This window comes from Eulemur rufifrons, chromosome 16, assembly GCF_041146395.1.
Source record: "Eulemur rufifrons isolate Redbay chromosome 16, OSU_ERuf_1, whole genome shotgun sequence".
Lineage (NCBI taxonomy): Eukaryota > Metazoa > Chordata > Mammalia > Primates > Lemuridae > Eulemur > Eulemur rufifrons.
The window spans coordinates 55,427,020-55,447,404 of NC_090998.1; the positions used below are offsets into that span (position 1 = coordinate 55,427,020).

At 33.8% G+C, this 20,385-nt stretch overlaps 1 protein-coding gene across 1 annotated transcript in view; it reads right to left on the bottom strand.

The window, feature by feature from the left end:
- Positions 1 to 3,312: 3,312 nt before the first annotated feature.
- ZFC3H1 (zinc finger C3H1-type containing) overlaps positions 3,313 to 20,385 on the bottom strand; it is a 50,837-nt gene continuing 33,764 nt past the window's right edge. The window contains exons 21-35 of the mRNA XM_069490041.1: positions 19,029 to 19,212; positions 17,524 to 17,710; positions 16,027 to 16,215; positions 15,189 to 15,426; positions 13,330 to 13,435; positions 13,050 to 13,248; positions 12,421 to 12,515; positions 9,198 to 9,308; positions 8,825 to 8,929; positions 8,525 to 8,690; positions 7,326 to 7,426; positions 5,432 to 5,533; positions 4,757 to 4,796; positions 4,430 to 4,492; positions 3,313 to 4,300 (exon numbers count right to left, since the gene is read on the bottom strand). Of these exons, the coding sequence (XP_069346142.1) occupies positions 4,163 to 4,300; positions 4,430 to 4,492; positions 4,757 to 4,796; positions 5,432 to 5,533; positions 7,326 to 7,426; positions 8,525 to 8,690; positions 8,825 to 8,929; positions 9,198 to 9,308; positions 12,421 to 12,515; positions 13,050 to 13,248; positions 13,330 to 13,435; positions 15,189 to 15,426; positions 16,027 to 16,215; positions 17,524 to 17,710; positions 19,029 to 19,212 (2,024 nt within the window). The 3' untranslated portion in view covers positions 3,313 to 4,162. The remainder of the gene's footprint in view (positions 4,301 to 4,429; positions 4,493 to 4,756; positions 4,797 to 5,431; positions 5,534 to 7,325; positions 7,427 to 8,524; positions 8,691 to 8,824; positions 8,930 to 9,197; positions 9,309 to 12,420; positions 12,516 to 13,049; positions 13,249 to 13,329; positions 13,436 to 15,188; positions 15,427 to 16,026; positions 16,216 to 17,523; positions 17,711 to 19,028; positions 19,213 to 20,385) is intronic.

The window sequence follows — 20,385 nt, forward strand, 5'->3', positions numbered from 1 at the left end:
CCATGACTCTTAAAGAGTAATGGAAAGCAACTGTGTAGCCTTAACTAGAATTGAAATAGTGCTCTGCAAGTTGTAGATACTAACAAATGTTGAAAGTAGCATTTTATTCAATGCATCACCCAAGAAGTTAGAAGGAAAAAAAATAAAGCTAGAAGCAGCAGCTGCAATTTCAATTAGACTTTGCATATCAAGGCTGTTTGCGCTGAGTGTGGTAAGATTTCTCCTAGTCAGTCAGGCTCAAGTGGATTTTGAGCCACAGAGTGTCCCCAACAGCACTCTTCTGGACAGTTAGGCTGCTGTGGAGTTTTACACATCTTACCTGTGATGTCTAACAAATTGTCAGTTGCGAAAGAATTTGCAAAGTCAGAGAAGCTTTTCAGGAAGTTTTAAAAAATGCACAGGTTTCTAAACATGGACAAATCTTTCTACAATATTCAGGTGGAAGTAATGCATAATTTAAAATAACATATTGGCCTTAATTTTTCCTCCCATTTTATGACGTAGTCAATAATTCACTTCCATCCAAGAAGTTTCCCCAACCTCCAACTCAAGTTAGAATCCCTTTTGAGACACTTCCTTGGCATACACTCTTCTGTTTGTTGGTTTGTAAGTACCCCTGGGGACCCCTTTATTCATTTCTGTATTGAAGGTACCTAGCACAGAGCTCAAATGGATTCTGGAATGAAAAAATGCCTGATTCTCTTCAGTGAGATCTCTGAAAAATGTGTTGTGGGGACCCTTTTGTTAAAGTAACCAAACAAAAAATGGAGACGAATTCTACATCCATTTTACTGTCTGTGGACGATGGATACAACTTTCCATTATCTACCTCAAAGATGTCAGACAGAAAAAAATTGAAAAATATTTTCACATTTATTGTAGAAATCTCAGTTAAGTAGTGCTCAAAAAGTACTGAGGAAGCTTATGTGAGTGGTGGCGAAAGACAGGAAGGCGGACAGGGTGGAGCATGTCCTCAAGCGGCCATTCACTCCCCTCTCCCCCAGGGCAAATTGCACAACTGAAGAGCCACCTACAGAAAGTGAGGGGACATTTTGGTGGCATATGGAATAGACAGCCCTAAAAAATTAATGAAAAAGCTCTTCTTCAGCTTAGCTCTACCACCTACATTAAGAAACACCACAGCTTGGAAAGATACAGACCTAATTATGAAATTGTGAGGAGCAAAAAAGAAAATGTCAGAAATGTTCCTGACAAGTCTGCCTTTTCTTAAACAGCTCTTGTTCCAAAATATTCTGTGTAATAAATACTGTTAATTTGCACTGAGGGACAATGATACACTTAGAAGCATAATCCCCAAACCTGAAAGTTCACTAAAATTGTATTTCCCCGTTTTTTCCTTCGCATTATTGTTAACACACAGACATGAAAGGAAATTATGACTTATCTATGAACACATGACAGCTTTAACCAAGAATATTGGCCCTGCTTTGTATTCTAGCCACATGTTCTTACTTTTTCAACCTTGAAAAATAAATATTTGAACTACAATCTTCAATAAAGTACTTCTACATTTGTTGTCAGTCTTAATCACCTTTAGCTTGTCTGCTTAGTGCCTTTAGCTCTTAGATGTTGCACCTGGAGATTCTTGCTTACTTTATGATGTAGGTTTATATGCCCTTTAATTGAAAGCAAACCGCCTTAGATAATCCAGTGACAACAATGTTACAAGGTCCACTTTCCGTTAAAAGGCAAATAGAAATATTAAGCTGTTCTCTAAAATGAAGAAAAACACATAAAAATACACTGTAATCTACCACTCCATTTCCTTTATCAGAGATAAAACCCCACAGCTTAAAATGCCTCTTTTGTGTACATGTTCTTTCCCCTAGCAGGGGAGGGGGATGCAAGGGACTGAAGTGCTCAATGACTAGTCTTTTCTCACTGTATGATATTTCTCTGCCCAAAGAAAGACTTTAGTTATACAGTATGTGAAATATTTTTATATTCATGTAGAATAACCTTATCAACTCGAACCCAAATTTGTTTAATATGTTAATTATTACATATTAAAAGCACCTCATTAAAAAAAGTAAAACTGAGTGTGGGAGGATGACAGGAACATATACCTCATGCTTAAGCAGTGTTTGCTATTTTTATATAGAGGTTAAAGTGAGTTTATAAAATGACAGGAAGAAAAGGTGACATAAGAAGGTATCTTTAAGGCAATATAATTTTTATAAGATACCTTCATGGTTTTAAATAGCAATACAATTGATCCAAAAGGAAACAAGGCCTGCATGACATGTGAATGGCAACCCCTTGAGTTGTTACAGTGTACAGCCTGCGTGGATGGATCCTGGGCTTACATGCGCAGCCTGAGTGGAGCTCTGCATACACCAATGCAAATGCAAAGGCTCTTTTCAAAAAGGAGGTGAGACAGTTATTGCTGATGGAATTGCTCATGCAACAAAAGTTCAAAGCTTAGCCCTCTCTCCTAAAAACTACCAAGACATTTCAGTTAACATAAAAACTGTATGGGGGTACAGAGTGGAAATAATTTTCCAAGCACCTAACGACTATTTTGAAATAATCAGAGCAGGCAAACCTTCCAGGGCTAAACAGTTAAATGCATACAATGGAGGAATGGATATCTATCCCTCTGGAATTACTGTCTTCCACTCAAATTTCTTCAGTTTTGAGAAAAACCAGTAAGCCTCCAGCTCTCTTTTTGGTTAAATGAAAAAACACTAGACAAATGAGTTCCATTCTTGACCCTAACAAACAGTACTTAACAGTCAAATATACTGTCTAGTAGGCTCATAGTAGGGCCTCAAAATATGGTTTTGAGTAAGCATTATACAAATGTAAAGATGTATAAGTTTGTCTGGTATTTCATGGGCTACTGCTCTGCCTCCAACAATTTGATTGTATGTAGCTGTAAGACCAGATTTGTGGCAGCATGTGTTATCATTTTTTCTGCCAAGGTGAAAACCACCCAAGACAGACAGAAAACAAAACGAAAACATGGTCTCCTTTATATTTGATCATATTGCTATTCAACATAAGACAGCATGTCACTACGCAAATCATTCAAACTATAGTTGGGAGACACTTCCTGAAGACTGTGGTTTTGAGAACAAAGAATTTAATGTAGTGCAAACTTCTCTGTTCACTGTCCTCAGAACAGGACCTATTTTGTCATAATTAAAAGTCACTGAAATTTTTTTTTAATGGGAAAGCAGTTTCAGGATAAAAAAGTATTAATGTAATTATAGTGAATATCCATATCTCCTACTTCAACCCTTTTCCCACCAGTGTGAAAAGTGAATAAAGACAGCAAGATTTTTAAAAAACTTATATTAAAAATATTTTGTGTATAAACAATTTTAATACTACAAAGTAGTATTTCAATACAAAGCAGTTCAAATATTAACTGTTCTTTAAACTGTTAAACTTTATTATAAATTAAAATTTCTTTACAAAAAATTGCACATAATATTTGACCACTCTTAGGTTCTGATGCACTGGCATTTGCAATAGTTTCTTTAATCTTCAAGTTAAACAGTCTCGGCAAGGAGTCCACAACGTAGAAAGGGCAATAAACAACCCTGTTAGAGCATTCAAGTGCAACTAGCAGACTTGTGGCCATGGCAGTTACACTTTCCTTAAGATGGACTGCTTAAGTTTTAAATCCTGAAATGAAGAATCTCAGAAGATTTAAAAAGGAAGAACTAAGGGGGATTGCCTGCTTTTTTTGTCTTTTTTTTTTTTTTTTTTTTTACTGTAAACACAGCACTGGAAATTAAATCCCAAACAAGAATCTCTCAGGCATCAGAGAGTGTCAAGTGAATCAGGAATAACACAACATAAAGGAAGGGGAAAAAGTAAAAAACAAAAACAAAAAAAAAGCAAAATTAAAATAAATGTCAGTCACTTTGAGGAACTATACTTACGTACATGATGTTATGAGAATCTGGCAGGGCCTAGAAGCAGGCCAAACAGGAAGTTCATTTATCCAACCGAAGAGGATCATGTTCATTGCTTCCGGTTTTGAGGACAGGATATTGTAGGGGGCTTGATATGATCAATAATGCTTGTCTGCCTTACACAGACCTTAGCCAGGGATCAGCCTAATCTTGAAGAATCATTCAAATAATTTTGGCAATTATTATAAGGACTTAGAACTGACTGTACCCAGTGTTCAGTGATTCTTGCTTTCTGTTTTGTTACTGTTTAAATTTAAGAGCTCATTTAGGCTGACTCCAATCTCTTGGCACTTGGAAACTAGTTTTCTCAGGTTATCAGTTTTACCTCCTTCTGATGCTTCAAACAAGAGTTGCTGTAAAAGACAGGGAAGCATAGAAGTAAGACTTAGCTAGAGTTTGAGCATTACCACATCAATGGATATGGCACATGCAGAAAATTTATAGGAAAACATCAAGGTAAAATAAAAGATAAAAAGTATTACATCTTTCCACAGTGATGCACAAAGAGGTAACTTCTGTAAGGCTCTCTGATATAAACGGTGGACCTATAAGATAGATACACAAACAATTCCATCAGAAAACATGATGAAAAACACCTTGACCATCCTATCTGTTTAAAGAATGGTTCTTCACAATATAACAACATTCAAGACAAAATGGTTATGTTGAGTTTTGGGGTTTCCAAACACTTAGAGTTCTTGAAATGTTAACTTCTATGCTTTAATCCTTCTAAACTGAGAAGTCAACAACAGAGGCAGAATAACTTAAAAAAACAAAAGTGACCCATCTGAGATTCAATCATGGCTTACCTCTCTTTGTCCCTTTAGAACAATCTCAGCAGCAATGGCTCTAAGGAAAAAAAGGAATATAGAAAAGGGAAAACAAAAATTTATATATCTTTGAACAAAATGAAACACCACCACTGGCAGAATACTGACTGTGGGAATCTGAGTACAAAACTTCCTGAAAGTAACAGGCTAAACTTCCAAGGAGGATAACCTACAGTGAAAAGAAAAATTCAACAATTTTTATCAACTTTACAAGAAAAAGCAGACCAGTGTTTTGAATATAAATAACGTTCATGAAAAAAATTACTCATAATTACTAGTGAAAAATATCTGGCACTAACACCTTTTTAAAAAGGTAGAAATCATGCTATAATGGGGAGAAACACCACATTTCAAAAGATAGTCTTAAAATGTCTATAACAGATTTGTTTGATAACAGTATTATCTAAATGTTCTTCTTCAAGGAAAATTAAAAGTCTACCATTTTTGCTTTTAGAGGTGAGTATTAATGAACACTCAACTTGCTCTTGGCATTAAACCTCAGCAAGTGCCAAAAACAAATCTATATTAGAGTAGCAATCTGTCCAGGAAAAAAAAAAAAAAAAAAATAGATGTCATTTCAGATTTACCTGTCTGGAGCAAACCTTATAAATAAAAGCAATAGCTATAAAAACATGAACATGATTGTTGCATTACATTTTCCAGGTGGCCAGGCATGTTGGGATATTATATGTAAACATCTTGGCTTGAAGTTTCAGAATCTGAACATTGCTTTCTTCCCATTCATGTTGAAGTAGCCTGTAAAGTACATTCAGGAAAATGAACAAAGCATTGCAAGTGTAGGGAACCACAATGTGCTCTATGAGCAGAATGTTTGACGAAGGATAAATTTTGGTCAGTTAAATTCCGTCAAGGCTATTCAGCAAATATTTGCAGAATGTCTCTTATGAAAGTTATCCTGGGATAGGAATATGCAAACTAGCAAGAAGTCCAGTCAAGATTCATGCTCATCTTCAACAGACTAAAATAAGGCCCATTTAGTCCTACAGGACATGAAAGAATTCTCTCCAAGTAACACTCCTTGCCTCTACCCCAGACTTTTTAAAAGTAATGACTTGATATATTAATGCAATTTCCTGGTATTTTTCTTTCTTATAGTATGCTCAATCTTGAATGTTTCTTGAATTACAGTGTAAGTATAGTAACTAAATATTAAGTTCTTTATACTCCTGAAAAAAAGAGATAGGGATGGCCAGGCGCAGTGGCTCACGCCTGTAATCCTAGCACTCTGGGAGGCCGAGGCGGGTGGGTTGCTTGAGGTCAGGAGTTCAAGACCAGCCTGAGCAAGAGCGAGACTCTGTCTCTACTAAAAAATAGAAAGAAATTATCTGGCCAACTAAAAATATATATAGAAAAAATTAACCAGGCATGGTGGCACATGCCTGTAGTCCCAGCTACTTGGGAGGCTGAGGCAGTAGGATCTTGAGCCCAGGAGTTTGAGGTTGCTGTGAGCTAGGCTGACGCCACGGCACTCACTCTAGCCTGGGCAACAGAGCGAGACTCTGTCTCAAAAAAAAAAAAAAGATAGGGATGACCACAAGGAAATCAAAACACAGAGGTGAGAATTTACCAACAAAACCAACAATTAAACTGCCTAGATTCAAAAATGCCTATCATAATAGAAACTAGTCAAAATATGACATTTTTTATTTTATACTTTCATCAAAGGTAATGTTTCATAATTCAAATTACTTAAGCTTTTACAGATTAGTATGCCTGCTAAGAAATTTAATTATATAATAATTCACTACAGTTATTTTTGTTACAGCCTTTCAAACACTTATACCATTTTTCCTGCATACATGCTAGGTAAAATATTCCTTTAAAACACAGGGTAATATTTGATAAATATTTTGGGCATCTTATTAACCATAAAATAAACTTACAACCACAAGATACAACTGACATAGTAGAAATGACTGCACAAGTGGAAGCCAAACCACTAGTGTGCCAGGTACCTTTTTGAATTAAAAAGCACAATTCTTGAGAGTGAAAATAGGTTTACTCAATTAGAGCAGAGAAACTATTTAATACAAAGAAATGCTCAGAAATCTCCTTCTGATTGAATGTATGAAATAAATTCCTAAATCAGTGCTTCAGAAATGTGGTTTGAGGATTCAAGCTCAGGAATCTACATTTTAAATGAGCATCCCAGTAGATTTTAATGTATGCCAATATTTGAGAGCAAATGACCTATGTGAAAATATGAAAACCTCTTAAGTAATATTCCTCTGCCATGTTAAACATGCATACTACTTACAATGCAATTGCTACAGACAGATGGTGTGTGCTTAGGGAACTAATTGCCCCCTTATAACCTGCAGTTTTCTGAATCGACCAGATTTTTTACACTGACTCCTGTATAGCCATGTTGAATAGCTACATAGTGCTTAACAAAACTCAGAAATGGTATAGATCCATGAGAACACAGTGGAAGAACAGACTGTTCTTACCGAGTTTTCAAGAATAATTTTATATAAAGAACCTATACTACTGAGCTGAGGAACCAAAGAATTTTACTTTTTCTTACCTCAGTGCAAGTCCAGAATTAGTTGGCATAATTGAGCAAAACCGTTCCAAGGTTTTGGAATGCTGGGTCTTTGGAACGCAGCTCAAATAAAAGAAAATAACCTGTAAAGGTTGAGGGGGGGAAAAATGAATGCAACCAAAATGTGAAATCCAATTACCTATGTGTTTTAATGAGAAAACCAAAATGGTCTTTGAGATGTGAATGTATAAATTACAATAATGTATGATGTGAGTTATAGTTCCTACCATTAATTTTATTAGTGACTTTCCAGATATGAATTAGGAAATTATGGTCTAGTGATGAGAGCCATGGACAGAACACTGACAAGAAGCCAGGAGTCCGGGTTTTCATTCCTGAGTCTACCTTTACTTGCTGTATAGCTGGGCAAGTCATGGGCTAATAATACCTGCCACATCTTGCTCATGGAATGCCCGTGTGTAAATGACTTAATGTCCATAAAGTGGTTTGAGATCCTGGGATAAAGAATGGCATAGAAGTACAAAGCATAATAATTCGTTATCCCCATTAGCAACAAAATCACCCCACAAAAAAACAAAATAAAACAAAAAAAAAACAAACCCATAAACAGTTTTAGTCTACACTGAGCTTTAGTAGGAGCTTTTTAGCCTACATTGCACTGACTAAAAGGGGTCTCTGAAAATGAATTTAAAAAAAAAAAGAGAACCTTATAAATATATCATTAATCAGCATCTACTCTTAAAATTCTAAACACCTGATTTCGGTATTTCTTATGACCTGTGTATGGCTATAATGACTTGTCAAAATATTAGCAAGAAGACTAGGTACAATGTATAAGTTCATTCTTACTTAAAGTTACAGAATTTCATTCAGTAAAATTTTCAACTACTTAAGTAAAATATCATAGATACTATCACAATAGAATGTTTTGTTTGATCTCTCTTCATTAATATGTATTAAACCTTAACATCCCTTCAATTTTGCTTCAGTGTTAAGTTTTTAAAATACAACATAATCAATATGTATATCTTAATCGAGCCTTCAAGGGCTCTGTTGCTAGACTTTGAAGAGATAAGTAAGAAACATGGCCAAGAATAATAGCGAATGCTAGGAAAGGATCCTAGGAAAAGTACCCTTGACATAAAATCATAGTTTTGCTGTCATTTTAAAAGTCCCTTTGTTTTGTACAAACATCTAAAAAAAAAGTTTTAAGTTCTTACCCTATTATGAAATTCATAGTTGGACCAGTAATCAGCACTGCTAAAAGGAATGGGGTATCGGGCAGGGACTGTAACCAAACATCTATTCACTAAATCAGTAAAAAATTTGAATTCTTGGACTTTGTTTCTGGATCCAGCAGCTCTATTATTGGCAAAGACAAGATAACTGCCAAAAGAAAAATATTGTAATTTAGAATAATTAAGCCAGTAATTCTCTTACCAAGAAAGCCTATCACCCCTTACCCCCACCATATCCCCTTATTCCTAAATGACATTCTTATTAAGAGAAACTAAACTTACTCCATCCAGATCTTCTGTACGATATCAGATCTCATGGCCACCCCTAATGCTGCCTCATATGCCTCTACTGTCTCTTTAATACTTGATTGAAGAGGATGACAAAGGCTGTTTAAAAAATGAAGGAAAACGTATGTCTACCATTCAATACTATTAGGTAAAGGAATGACAAAGTATATTTTAAACATTACAAATACTCTAACAATGGAGTCCCTCTTTTGATCTTTCTTCTTTAGCATGTATTAAACCTTAGCATCACTTCAATTTTGCTTCAATGACTTTAACATCAGGTTAATTTTAACATAGTGTAATTCAGTAATAAATAGCAAATTCAGGCCTAGTATGCAACATCTTTCCACAGTAGATAATATCTCACCAGTAAATCAGCCACAAATAAGGAACTTGGTGGTTAAACACGTCATCATCAAAATTCCCTTTACATAAACGAGATGGAATGTCAAGAGGTCCTGGGATATTTAAAAGATACCTGAAAAAAAAACCCAACATTGTTTGAAATTATGCCTATGTACACACAAATTATAATTTTTTTAAGTCCTTAAATTTCATTGAATTATTTTTAGAAAGTAGTAAGACCTTCTTTTCACATATATACCACACCTCTTCGGTCACATCTCCAGGATCACATATTCACTGAAAATTTTATTGTTTTATACCTACATGAGTAACTCCCTTCCTAAAATGAAGTTTTTATTCTATCTCCAAAATTAAAGAAATCACCATAATCCTCTAACTAAACCTAATTTTAAAAAAAGAGACTACCAAGTATCTGACATTTTCTCACAAAACCTGTACATACTTGTAAAAAAGGTTTTTTTTTTTTTTAACAAAACCTCATATCTGAAAATAATCTCTCACAAACATGCCCCTCCCCCATTTAGGTTTAATCTTAGACATGATTTCAAAGCATATTCTATAACACATTGGCCCATAAGACACTTGTCAAAAAGAGGACTAGGATCAAATAAAGTTGGGAAATATTACAAATTATACCTTCTTCTAGAAAAGCCACAGTACACAATAGGATATCAAAGGCCCTAAAAGTCGATCAGTAAAGAAATCTATTTGACTTTGACTAATTCAGTTTTCCTCCCAATGTATTTGAATCTCTGTGTGTATAATACTTAACAGCCCCTTCAAAAATAATGTTTTTAAAGGAAATACATTGATCTCAAAAATGACAACCTAGTACAACTATTTACCTTGGATTTTAAAATGATTGCAAAGGAATAAGTTTTAATGGATTAGACAGACTGGGAGACAAACACAAGAATAGAAAGAAATGGGACACCTAGAAGTCAGGTTATCCTCCTGACTTTATCACAATAACTAGCTATATTTCCATGAGTTAATCATTTAACTTCAAAGAATTTTAGTTTCCTCAACTGAAAACTGAGGGGGTCTAAAGAGATGATTTCAAATATTTATAAAACTACAATCACTAGGCTAACTTAAGTACAGTAAATGAAATCCCCAAATTAACTTTTCTGGCTATCCACTTAATCTTCAAATTGATTTGAAACACATGAAAATTACCCTATTTAGTTCTTTCTGCTCATTATCTTTATACTAAATGTCACAGAGAATTGATAGAATTTAACACTAGGTAAATATAGTGCTAAGTACTCTGCTTTACAATTTCTACTCGTGAAATTTTAAAAGCATTTTAAACTGATTAAGAGCACTGATTTCTCCTATTAATATATTTTGATTATATTTATATCTATATACAGTAAGTATGGCAATGCAAAAATTATCTATTGCCATTCTCCTAATATGACTCAAAAGACTTTCTACATTAACATAAATGCACAATCTTTGTGGAAACAAGGGTTTTAATATTGTCTAAATAAACTATACACTGGACACTTTTTTCTAATTCTTGTTAGTTATGAATTTTGACTACTTCCACAAAAGAATTTAATAAAGCAAGAAGACTCAGTAAACAATGAGAATATTTACAGGCAACCCATTTTTCAAATTTTTGTTGACTCTTATTTGTTCTGCTTAATTAAGCTGAGATCAAGATCTGAAGATCTTTGATTAGTTACCAAGGCAGAAACTGGCAGCATATTCTTTTAAGCTAAACCAATTACCTCCATGCCTAAGGGAAGACCAGAACCAGCAAGTCTGTAAAGAGTTTGGTTCAGCCTTGAATTAGTCCTTTGCCTGAGTTTGAGAAGTTAAAGGAAACTAATTTAAACAAGGGAGAAATTGAGTATGGGGAAGCTATAAATTCCTTATAGTTTCATCCTTTTCTATTAATTTGCATTTAAAATTATTTCATTTGTAATTATTTGTAAGATATTAATCTGGATGTGGCAGAGCAGAAAGAATTTCAGGAAGGGCACTAAAATCACTGTCAATAAACTTGCCACATTAAAAGGACAAATATAAAGATCTAGGTCTTAGAAGGAAAAGTGACCCCAAATCTCAAATAAAACTACCATGTTCACAAAAAATTCTGGGGCAGATGGACCACTTACTTAATAAAATTTGGGTTATTTTTTAAAATCTGTTTTCATATAACACTGCTATCAGGGTATGGAAAGGGGAGTAGGAAAGGAACACTGAAGAAAAGAAAAATATGTATTTGTAAGCATTAGACTTGCTAACATAAAACAAAGATTTTATTTTCACTCATCAATATTTTCCATAAGAAATTTTTTTGGGAGATATCTAGCTTAGGTCTTCCTTCTCTGAGTCCTTTTTAACATAAAATAATAGCGTATGTCACAATAAAATATATTCCTTTTGATACTATTTTACTTAGGGTCAAACTATACCTATTTTTGTAAATATAGTTTTATTGAAACACAGCCAAGCCCATTCATTTACATATTGTCTATGGCTGCTTTCTCACTGCAACAACAAAGCTGAGTTGTTTAAAGTAGTGATAGACCATACAGCCTGCAAATCTAAAACATAGTTTGCCGACCCCTGTAGAGAGATGAGGGGGAGGAAGGAGGAGAATTTTAAAAGCCTCCACAAACAACCATTCTTCATATTCTGCTGTGGCCTCTTACTACAGCTGGAACAAGAACTCTAAGTAAAACAAATAAAGACAGTAAATACAGAGCTCTGTATGAGCCACTGAGAAACTGATGGTTGAGAAAAGAATTCTCTCTGAAACTCTACTTAACATTTCACAGGCCAGAGCAGTTCTTTTTGGAATTAAAAAAAAAGAGAAAAAGGCTTATTATTTACATCCACTTCAGATCACCAAACAAATAAATGAAAACACATTTTTTTTCCAAAAATTACTGAGATTGTCTCAGGATAATTAGTTGCTATAGCATTAAGTGATAAAATTAATAATAAAAATAATGTAAAAGAATGAGTCACAGCAGTGTTACCATTAACCTTATTTTGCAAAGTATCTTTAATCTAAAGAATGTAAAAAAAAAAAAAATTTGTATCTTGTTTCCATTTTTATTATTCTATTTATTCTACTGCCCTCATAACAGTGGTGTATTTTTTTAAAAGTCTAAAATGTAATCAAATACACAAAATAACTGTAATCTTTCCACTGAACTGTACTATCTCTCATTCCTCTACAAATCAAGAGTTCTATAACTTACCGAAACAGATCCAAGTTATTATACTTCTCAAACCCGGGTTTAAAGAAGGATGCAATAAATTTCCGCAAAAATGGAAGAAGATTATCGCCTCGATTCTATTTTTAAAAGAGGGAGGGGGATATACATCAGGCTTACAGTGTTTAATTAAAACATTTCAAGGGAGGAAAAAAACACTTTAAAAAATATTGATTAAGTTTCTTGGGTGGGTGAGGGGTAGAGGTGGTGTTTGAGACACATTCAAATAACTTCTATATTATACTTCCCGAATTAAATTCAACCAACCATTAAACAGCCTAACATCCAATACTACCTATCAGAAGCTCAAATTTCAAGCACCAGTTATCTATTAAGTGTCTATCACATGTTTGGCACTGTGGTAGGTGTTGGGACTGTAAACATAAGACATGGTCCTTGCCCTCAAGAAGTTCTTTTGTATATAAAGCAGCTATAAACAAAATTACAAAGCACTGTATTAAGTGCAATCATAGAACTATGGCAGAGAGAGAAGGAATATCTAACACAATTTGCGAAGGGCAAAAGGACCAGGAAATGCTTCTTGGATAGGCTGATAAAAAGGAAACTTGAAACACAAAAACATCATATTTAAGAATTATGAGACATTTTTTTACCTGCAAGATGAAGAATTTGCACATATGATAAAAAACCTCTGCATTCTGAGGATTTTTCTCAAATGCAGTAAGCCACACTGCCCTGGCTTTGTCATGCTGATTTGTTTGCAAATATAAAGCAACAAGGGCTTCCAACAATTGGCAGTTCATGGGACATGATTCCAACAAACATTTACAAAGCTCCACTGCAGCCTCATACCTTAACAAGAAAAAAAAAGCCTAAACACATGAAACGATCAATTTTTAACACAAGGTTAGCTGCTTGGCAATTAGGTTTTACCTCTCTAGGAGCTGGTGCAGCACAATCATGTTTGTGTAAAGTGGAAGACAAGCCTCTATTTTTTCCTCAATAGTAAGGCTTTCATCTGTGCAAGCTTTCACTGCATCTATCCAAAAACATCACAACATGAATCGAACATAAAATGAATTATGAGACGGTGTTACTTCTATTCTGAGAGACCAATGGGAAAAAATGACCTATCCTTTTGCTTGCCCATCATCTTATTCATTTTTGTTGAGCTCCTGGCTTTTATCCAAAGGAAGTAATTAAAATAATCTCCCAAATCCTAAAATCCAATCCCTTTCCCTCAATTTTCCTGGCAAGAATAAAACCATCCCACACGAGCTCTTGTATCAATGCTTTTGCTTAAGCAAGTGTCCCTGCAATTATCCTAAATTCCTTAAAACTCACCTAAAAAAAAAAAAAAAAAAAAAAAAAAATCACAGAATAAATTATCTTATTTTTCCCTGACCACTGCAAAAGTCTTGCTCTGCTGTCCAATAGCCATTTACGAAATTCCCCTCTAAACTAGATCCTTTCCTTGCTTCCTCAAAACTCACTTTTCCCCTTGTAAAGATTTCATTAATCCTGTTGCTTCTTACGGAATGGTACAGTGTTTTACTTTGCATAACTGTCACCATTTCCTCCTTGACCAATGGTAGTATGATTTCTCAGATTTAGAGTTTCAAAGTTAATGTCATCAATTTGAAATTGTGTTCTGGGTTCAAATATAAGGATTCATATCTTTATATGAAACCTCTACTGCTATCATCAAGTCTACCATACTTTCAAAGTTCTTGACAATCTGGTATCATTCCATTTATCAAGCTTAATCCCACTACTGTCTAGCACAGAATTCTCACTTTGATAGTGATTATCCCTTCTTCCAATCCCCCTTCAAATGCACGGCATAAATTCCTATCTACTTATTGCTTTTTGTTTACTTAGCTCCCTTAACAAAAATGACCTTTCTTTTTTATCCTGTCTTCACTGTGTTATTCAACAAACATTTACTAAGCACTTAATATCAGACATTCTTATAGGCCCTCAGAAATATAGAGATAAATAAGGGTCACCCTGGCCCCATCTTTGAGGGGACCCACTATGTCAAATCATAGCTGTGCTTAAAGGTCCAGCTTCAAGTCCCAATTTTTCTATGAAGACGTCCTTGATCATGCCAACCTACAATAATCTCTTCCCTTTGGGTTCATAGCCTGTACCAAATAATTCTATAAATCACAGATCCTAGTCTTTTCTGTAGCATACAATTTAAACTATACACTAATATAGTTATATGGCCTTGTATGTTTAGTAATTATATCAAAGGAATAGATTTTATCTTGCATCTTCTGACTAGGCTATACACTTCTTTTAGAAAGGAACAGGCTTTATACCTTGTATGTGTTTCACAGCAGACATATCACTTAGTAAAATCAAAGTCACTGACTAATAGAGAAAAAAATTAATTGAAAAGACAAGACATATCCTCTTAAACTTCTATCTTAATGGATTGCTAAAAAAAAAAAAAAACAAAACCTAGTTCTCTGATTCAATCAACTCATCAAACCTATATGATCTATATTATATAATTTAACTGATTTCCTTTGTCATAATCAGAAAAATAAATTATATAATGTAGTTCTTGGTTTTCATAGATGCCAATGCCCATCTTATCTGATTCAATCCTTAATTTTTTAAATATTTACACAATAAATTGTGAAACTACAACTTGCAATATATAGATACAAATTTGTTTCACTTAATTATGAAGAATCATAATAATCGGTGCTTAATTTTCTAAACATTGATGTTATAATGTGTACCAGTTGATGTTATAATTTGTAAACATTTATACTTACCTTCAAAAACTGCTAACAACATGTCAGGATTAGTCTTTACATCCTGAACTGCTTGCCATGGCATTACAAATGATTCTGTGTTAACAATTCTTGAAGGATTGGCATTAGATGGATCATAAAATTTTGAAGGGAGAATGTTGAATTCAATAAGATGTATGTAGGCCAGCCAAGCAAAACATCGATCACTTGGTTTAAGGTATTCAGCTATTATTCCATCATTAGTCGATTTCAATGCATTCTAGGTAAAATGAAAAAATAATCTGAAAGTGTTTTTTTAAAAAATGACTTCTCACACACGATGAGTTAAACATAAAGGTAAATAAGTGTTAATTTTAATAGTCACTAATTTTTTAATGAAAAAATTCTTTAGAGATGTCAATACCAGATGAACATAATTTCACTATGCTAAGATATATGGCATAATTAATGGAAAACATTGAATTTACTTGTACATTTTAAGTGTCTTGACACTTTAATAAGGTAAAAACAAAACAGTAAAAAAATAATTTTAAAAACCACACTCACATAAGATGATTTCCATTATAGACTGATTTTTTTTCCCTTATGGTTTGAATCTTGAAGTTTATCTGGTAGGTACTTAACACACAATATTTTCATTTAAACTTTATAAACCTTATTTAAACCTTATATTACCCCTACCAAGCAAATGAGCAAATAAAGTCATAAATGTAACATTACACAATTTACTAGTAAGCAGCAAAACAAGGATTCAAATCCAAAAGCTGTGCTCTCACTCTTAAATAATGCTACCTGTAATGTTTTAGACCTTTTAAATTTTTTCTACAAAATATAATTAAATGCTATAATAAATGTTTACCTGTAAAATTGCTAGTGCACTTTGACATCTTCCAGTAAATATGTGCAGCTGAACTCTAAAGAAAAGAGCCTCTAAAAGCTGAAAGGACAGAATATCTGATGTTTCCCGCTTGGCTGCTCCCATCAGAAATTCCATCATTCTCCCACATACGTAATCCTTTTCTTCAAAGGTACTCTCTAGGTGTAGAAACTGCCCAAAGGGATTTCATATGTTAATCTTGCTTTATAGGAATAAACTAAAACTACAGATTTGTCACATTTCATTAAGAAACTGTCTCATACCAAATCTTCAGTTTCTATAAAAAGGATAATTAAAAAATGTATAAACCCATTTTCCAGTATTATAACCTAGATTTCCCCTTCTATCACATGTTGCAAAGTGGAATCAGATGAAAACTAAAACAATACAGATGTACTCTCAGAGTCATCACTGAAGCAATTTCATCTCTCTTTACCTGATTCTAAAGGTAAATTGCAGCAAGGCTATGATGGATATCCAAAAGTTTACGTTTATGATCATATACAATTTGCGTTGCTTAGGTGTGTGACTGTATAACAATCTGAGATGGCATTTATATTAGAAATGTATGGCAAAACACATTGAAGACCAAACAAATTCAAGGAAAAACATTAAATCTTTTGAATATTCCATACCCTATAAAATCTTGTGGTGATCAATAGCATTAACTTTGGTACAAGGCTCCAGGTCAAAAATCAAGCATCCTTTACTGTTCAAATCTATTCAGTACCTGAGCTCAGACAGTAAGAGTTAGAGTAGCAAATTCATTCATTTTAAAAGATACCACGTTATCCAAATCTATTTGGTTCTGAATTTCAGTTAGCAAACAAATGATATATCTGATAGCAACAGATTTATCTGAAAACATAATCTGAATCTAATAATTCCTGAGTTTAGCTAATAAAAGTTCAGATATTAGTAAATACTTATTTCATAAGTGGATCAATTATAACTTTAAGTCTGGGTGGAAAATATCCTATTCTTGGAGAAAGAAGAACTCATTTTTTTTTCAACCAAATCTTTGTATTTTGGCAAGGTTTAATATTAGTGTTGATTGTAAACTACAACTATTTCCATAAAGAATGAAGAGACCAAATTATTTCTTGGCATCCATAATTTTATACAAGCAATTTAAAAGAAAAAAATTTTTGAGGTGTTTTGCAAAAAACTACACTTAACTTTGTCCAAACTAAAACTGTGTTAGTTAAGTGCAAAATATTTAATAATTTCATATTTTTTGCTAACCAATAACATTAACATCAAAAATCACCTCTTCACTAAATGGTTTCTTTTTGCTTACTTTGTATTAATCCTGATCCAGAAGTGGCTCTGAGGATACTAGAAACTGAAAGTAAAGTTATTATATCTGTATCCAGATAAAGCATATGCTCTATCAATATTTAAGATGACCCATAGAATTATAAATACACACACACACACACACACACTCACACAACTTATGTTATCTTTCCTACTCACAGTCCAAAAGCTTTGATAATCAGGAGCATATTCAACAGCTGTTTCACACATTTCCTGCACCTCATCCTTGGTTCCTCTTTTTGAGAACAATCTAAGGTAATGGCACCAAATTTCTGGATTGTCTTTGTTGTTTTCCAATGCTCGAGCCAGAACATTTAAAGCAGAATCCAAGGATTCTGAACACAGCCTGTATGTTTTAACAGAAAAGGCAGGAGCTTTTTTTTAACATAATACTTAAAAACTTAAACAAGTCTAATGAGTCAATTTTTAAATTTCATTTTCTATTATGCAAGGATCACATATGACAAAGGGCAATAGATTAGGATTTTCAATCACATGTATCCAAAAAAAGTCCTGATTTCCCACAGATCCAACAATTTCTTGTTAAGTGAATGTTCTGTAAGCACTTACCACAGATAAAAACACAGTGTTATAAAACCACTAAGATTATCAACTTCAAATGTGCTTTATATCCATATTCAGCAATACCTTTTATGATTTACACTGTTCAGGAACAGGAAAAGTTAAACAATTCTCTCTCAAGGCCAGCTACCGCCAGCACAAAAATATCAAAGCTTTCAATATAATAGTTCTTTTCAACGGTCAAGGGCTTGCTATCTTTTGGAGAAGATAATTCTCTCTCATGATCCTATTCATAAAATTATGTACAGTTCTTTTGGCCTTCACTCAGTAAATGAGTCAGAAAAGAAAACACTGTAACTTATCCCATTAACATGGAAATCACACACAAGGAAAGTTAAATAAGCACCATATCCAGGCATGTGTGGCTTATTAGCACTCCACAGTGCTGTCTTATTCAAAAGTTTATACTTTTATAGTATGCTTTAAGATAGTCAAATATACCAGAGAAGCCTGAAAAAAATAAACCCGTTAAAATAGCTTTAAAATATGATTGTAAAAAGATTATTTTACTCCTGGTTTATCTCTACTATTAAAAAGTTGAACTCAGAAGATGCCATTTGCAACAGGAGCTATTGGTTATAGGATATTACTATTTATCTTAAATACACATAATTTAGTACCATGCATAGGACAAAAGAAAATTCACCAAAATTTAGAGGTTTTTAGATAAGCTTTAAATCTCCATTGCAAATTAAGATAAAATTTAATCTGTTCCACTATTATTTTTATCATAATTTTATTAAGAGACTATGACTACTTGGTTTTTTTAAAAAAAACTAATAATCCTCCCACCACTCAGAATTTACTGTCTTAGCTAATCCTACTTTAAAATGAGAGCCTACTGGAGTTAAAAATTTGAGAGTATAATTTATTACCCATACACTGAGCCATGCACACAAACTCAAGATCTAATCTTAAACTTTTCCAATAGCTTTTAAACAATAAAATGCTTTTGGCTTTGTCAAAAAAACAAAGAGTCCATTGATACCAGGAAAGAAATCTGATTACCATAGGTGAAATAAACCTCAAACATAAAAATATAAATGTATAACAGTCTACACAAAGATTTGAAGCTGACCTACCCTTCATTTTGATTCAAGTACTTGTACGCAAGCTTGATCCAAAGTTGTACATGAGAAGGATTTTCAAGCACACTTGCTTCTAAATTAGCAATGTCATCAGTCTCATTTGTAAAGTATCTGACATCATCTGGAGTGACAACTGTATCCAGAGCTGGAACATTTATTCGCTTCTCTGATCGGAAAGCTGTAAGAAAAAAAAGTATCATTACCTTAATATTTTCTTTACTCCACAGACCCAAGAAAAAAAAAAAATCGGTCTCATCTTTGAGATAAACTAAAAACTTAGATTCTGAATGACAGGCAGGAGCTTATAGCTTTAAGGTAGAGCTATCATATATTAGGTCATTAAATATGAAATGTCCTATTTTGAATCAAAAGTTTAGCTTGTTATATCTCAAACAAGAAGTAGTACAATTAATCAAAGTATGCACCTAAACTATCAACACAGTTTTGCCATCTTAATTGTAGCTTGTTTATGCCAGCAGCTAAAAAGCCTGAAGAGCGAGTGGCAATGAAATCACCAAAGGCATTTTCCACAGCTTGTTGAGAATTGAGTATTTTTCCTTGCAAGAAGTGGTCCAAAGCTTGGAAGAAGTAGTCACTTGATGCAAAAGATGACAGAGAGTTTCCAAAGCCAGCCTCTGTAGTTTGAGTAATGTTGTTTTTTGTGACATGTGGTCCTACAAGAGGATAGGCCTGTCACTATTGACCAATCCCAGCTGCTTAATCACAAGCATCCTCATCATTTCGTCCAACTGGTTGCAGTAGACATCCGTTGTAATCGACTGACCAGGTTTCATGAAGCTGCAGTGGATAATAACAGCACTGAACCACCAAACGAACACCATTATCTTTTTTTGATGAATATTCAGTTTTAGACTGTGTTTCAGCACTTCATCTTTATCCAAACATTGTGTCCAATGCTTGAGATTGCCAAAAAGAATCCATTTTTCATCACACATAACAATACGGCATAGAAAATGTTTGCCTTAATGTCATGACAGCAAAGAAAGGAAAGCTTTGAAATGATTTTTCTTCTGATGCTTGTTTAATTCAGGTAGTACCCATCTGTCCAGCTTCTTTACCTTGCTTATTTGTTTCAAATGGTCCAATACTGTTGGAATAGTAATGACAAACCTTGCTGCTAATTCACGCATAGGTTGAAATGGATTCACTTCCACTATAGCTTTCAGCTCATCATTATCCACCTGGGTCTCAGGCCACCCACATGGCTCATTTTCAAGATTAAAATCACCATACTGGAACGTCTCAAACCATTGACGTACCATGAGTTCATTAGCCACATCTTTCCCAAATACTTCTTTGATATTTTGAGCTGTTTGTGCTGCATTGGTTC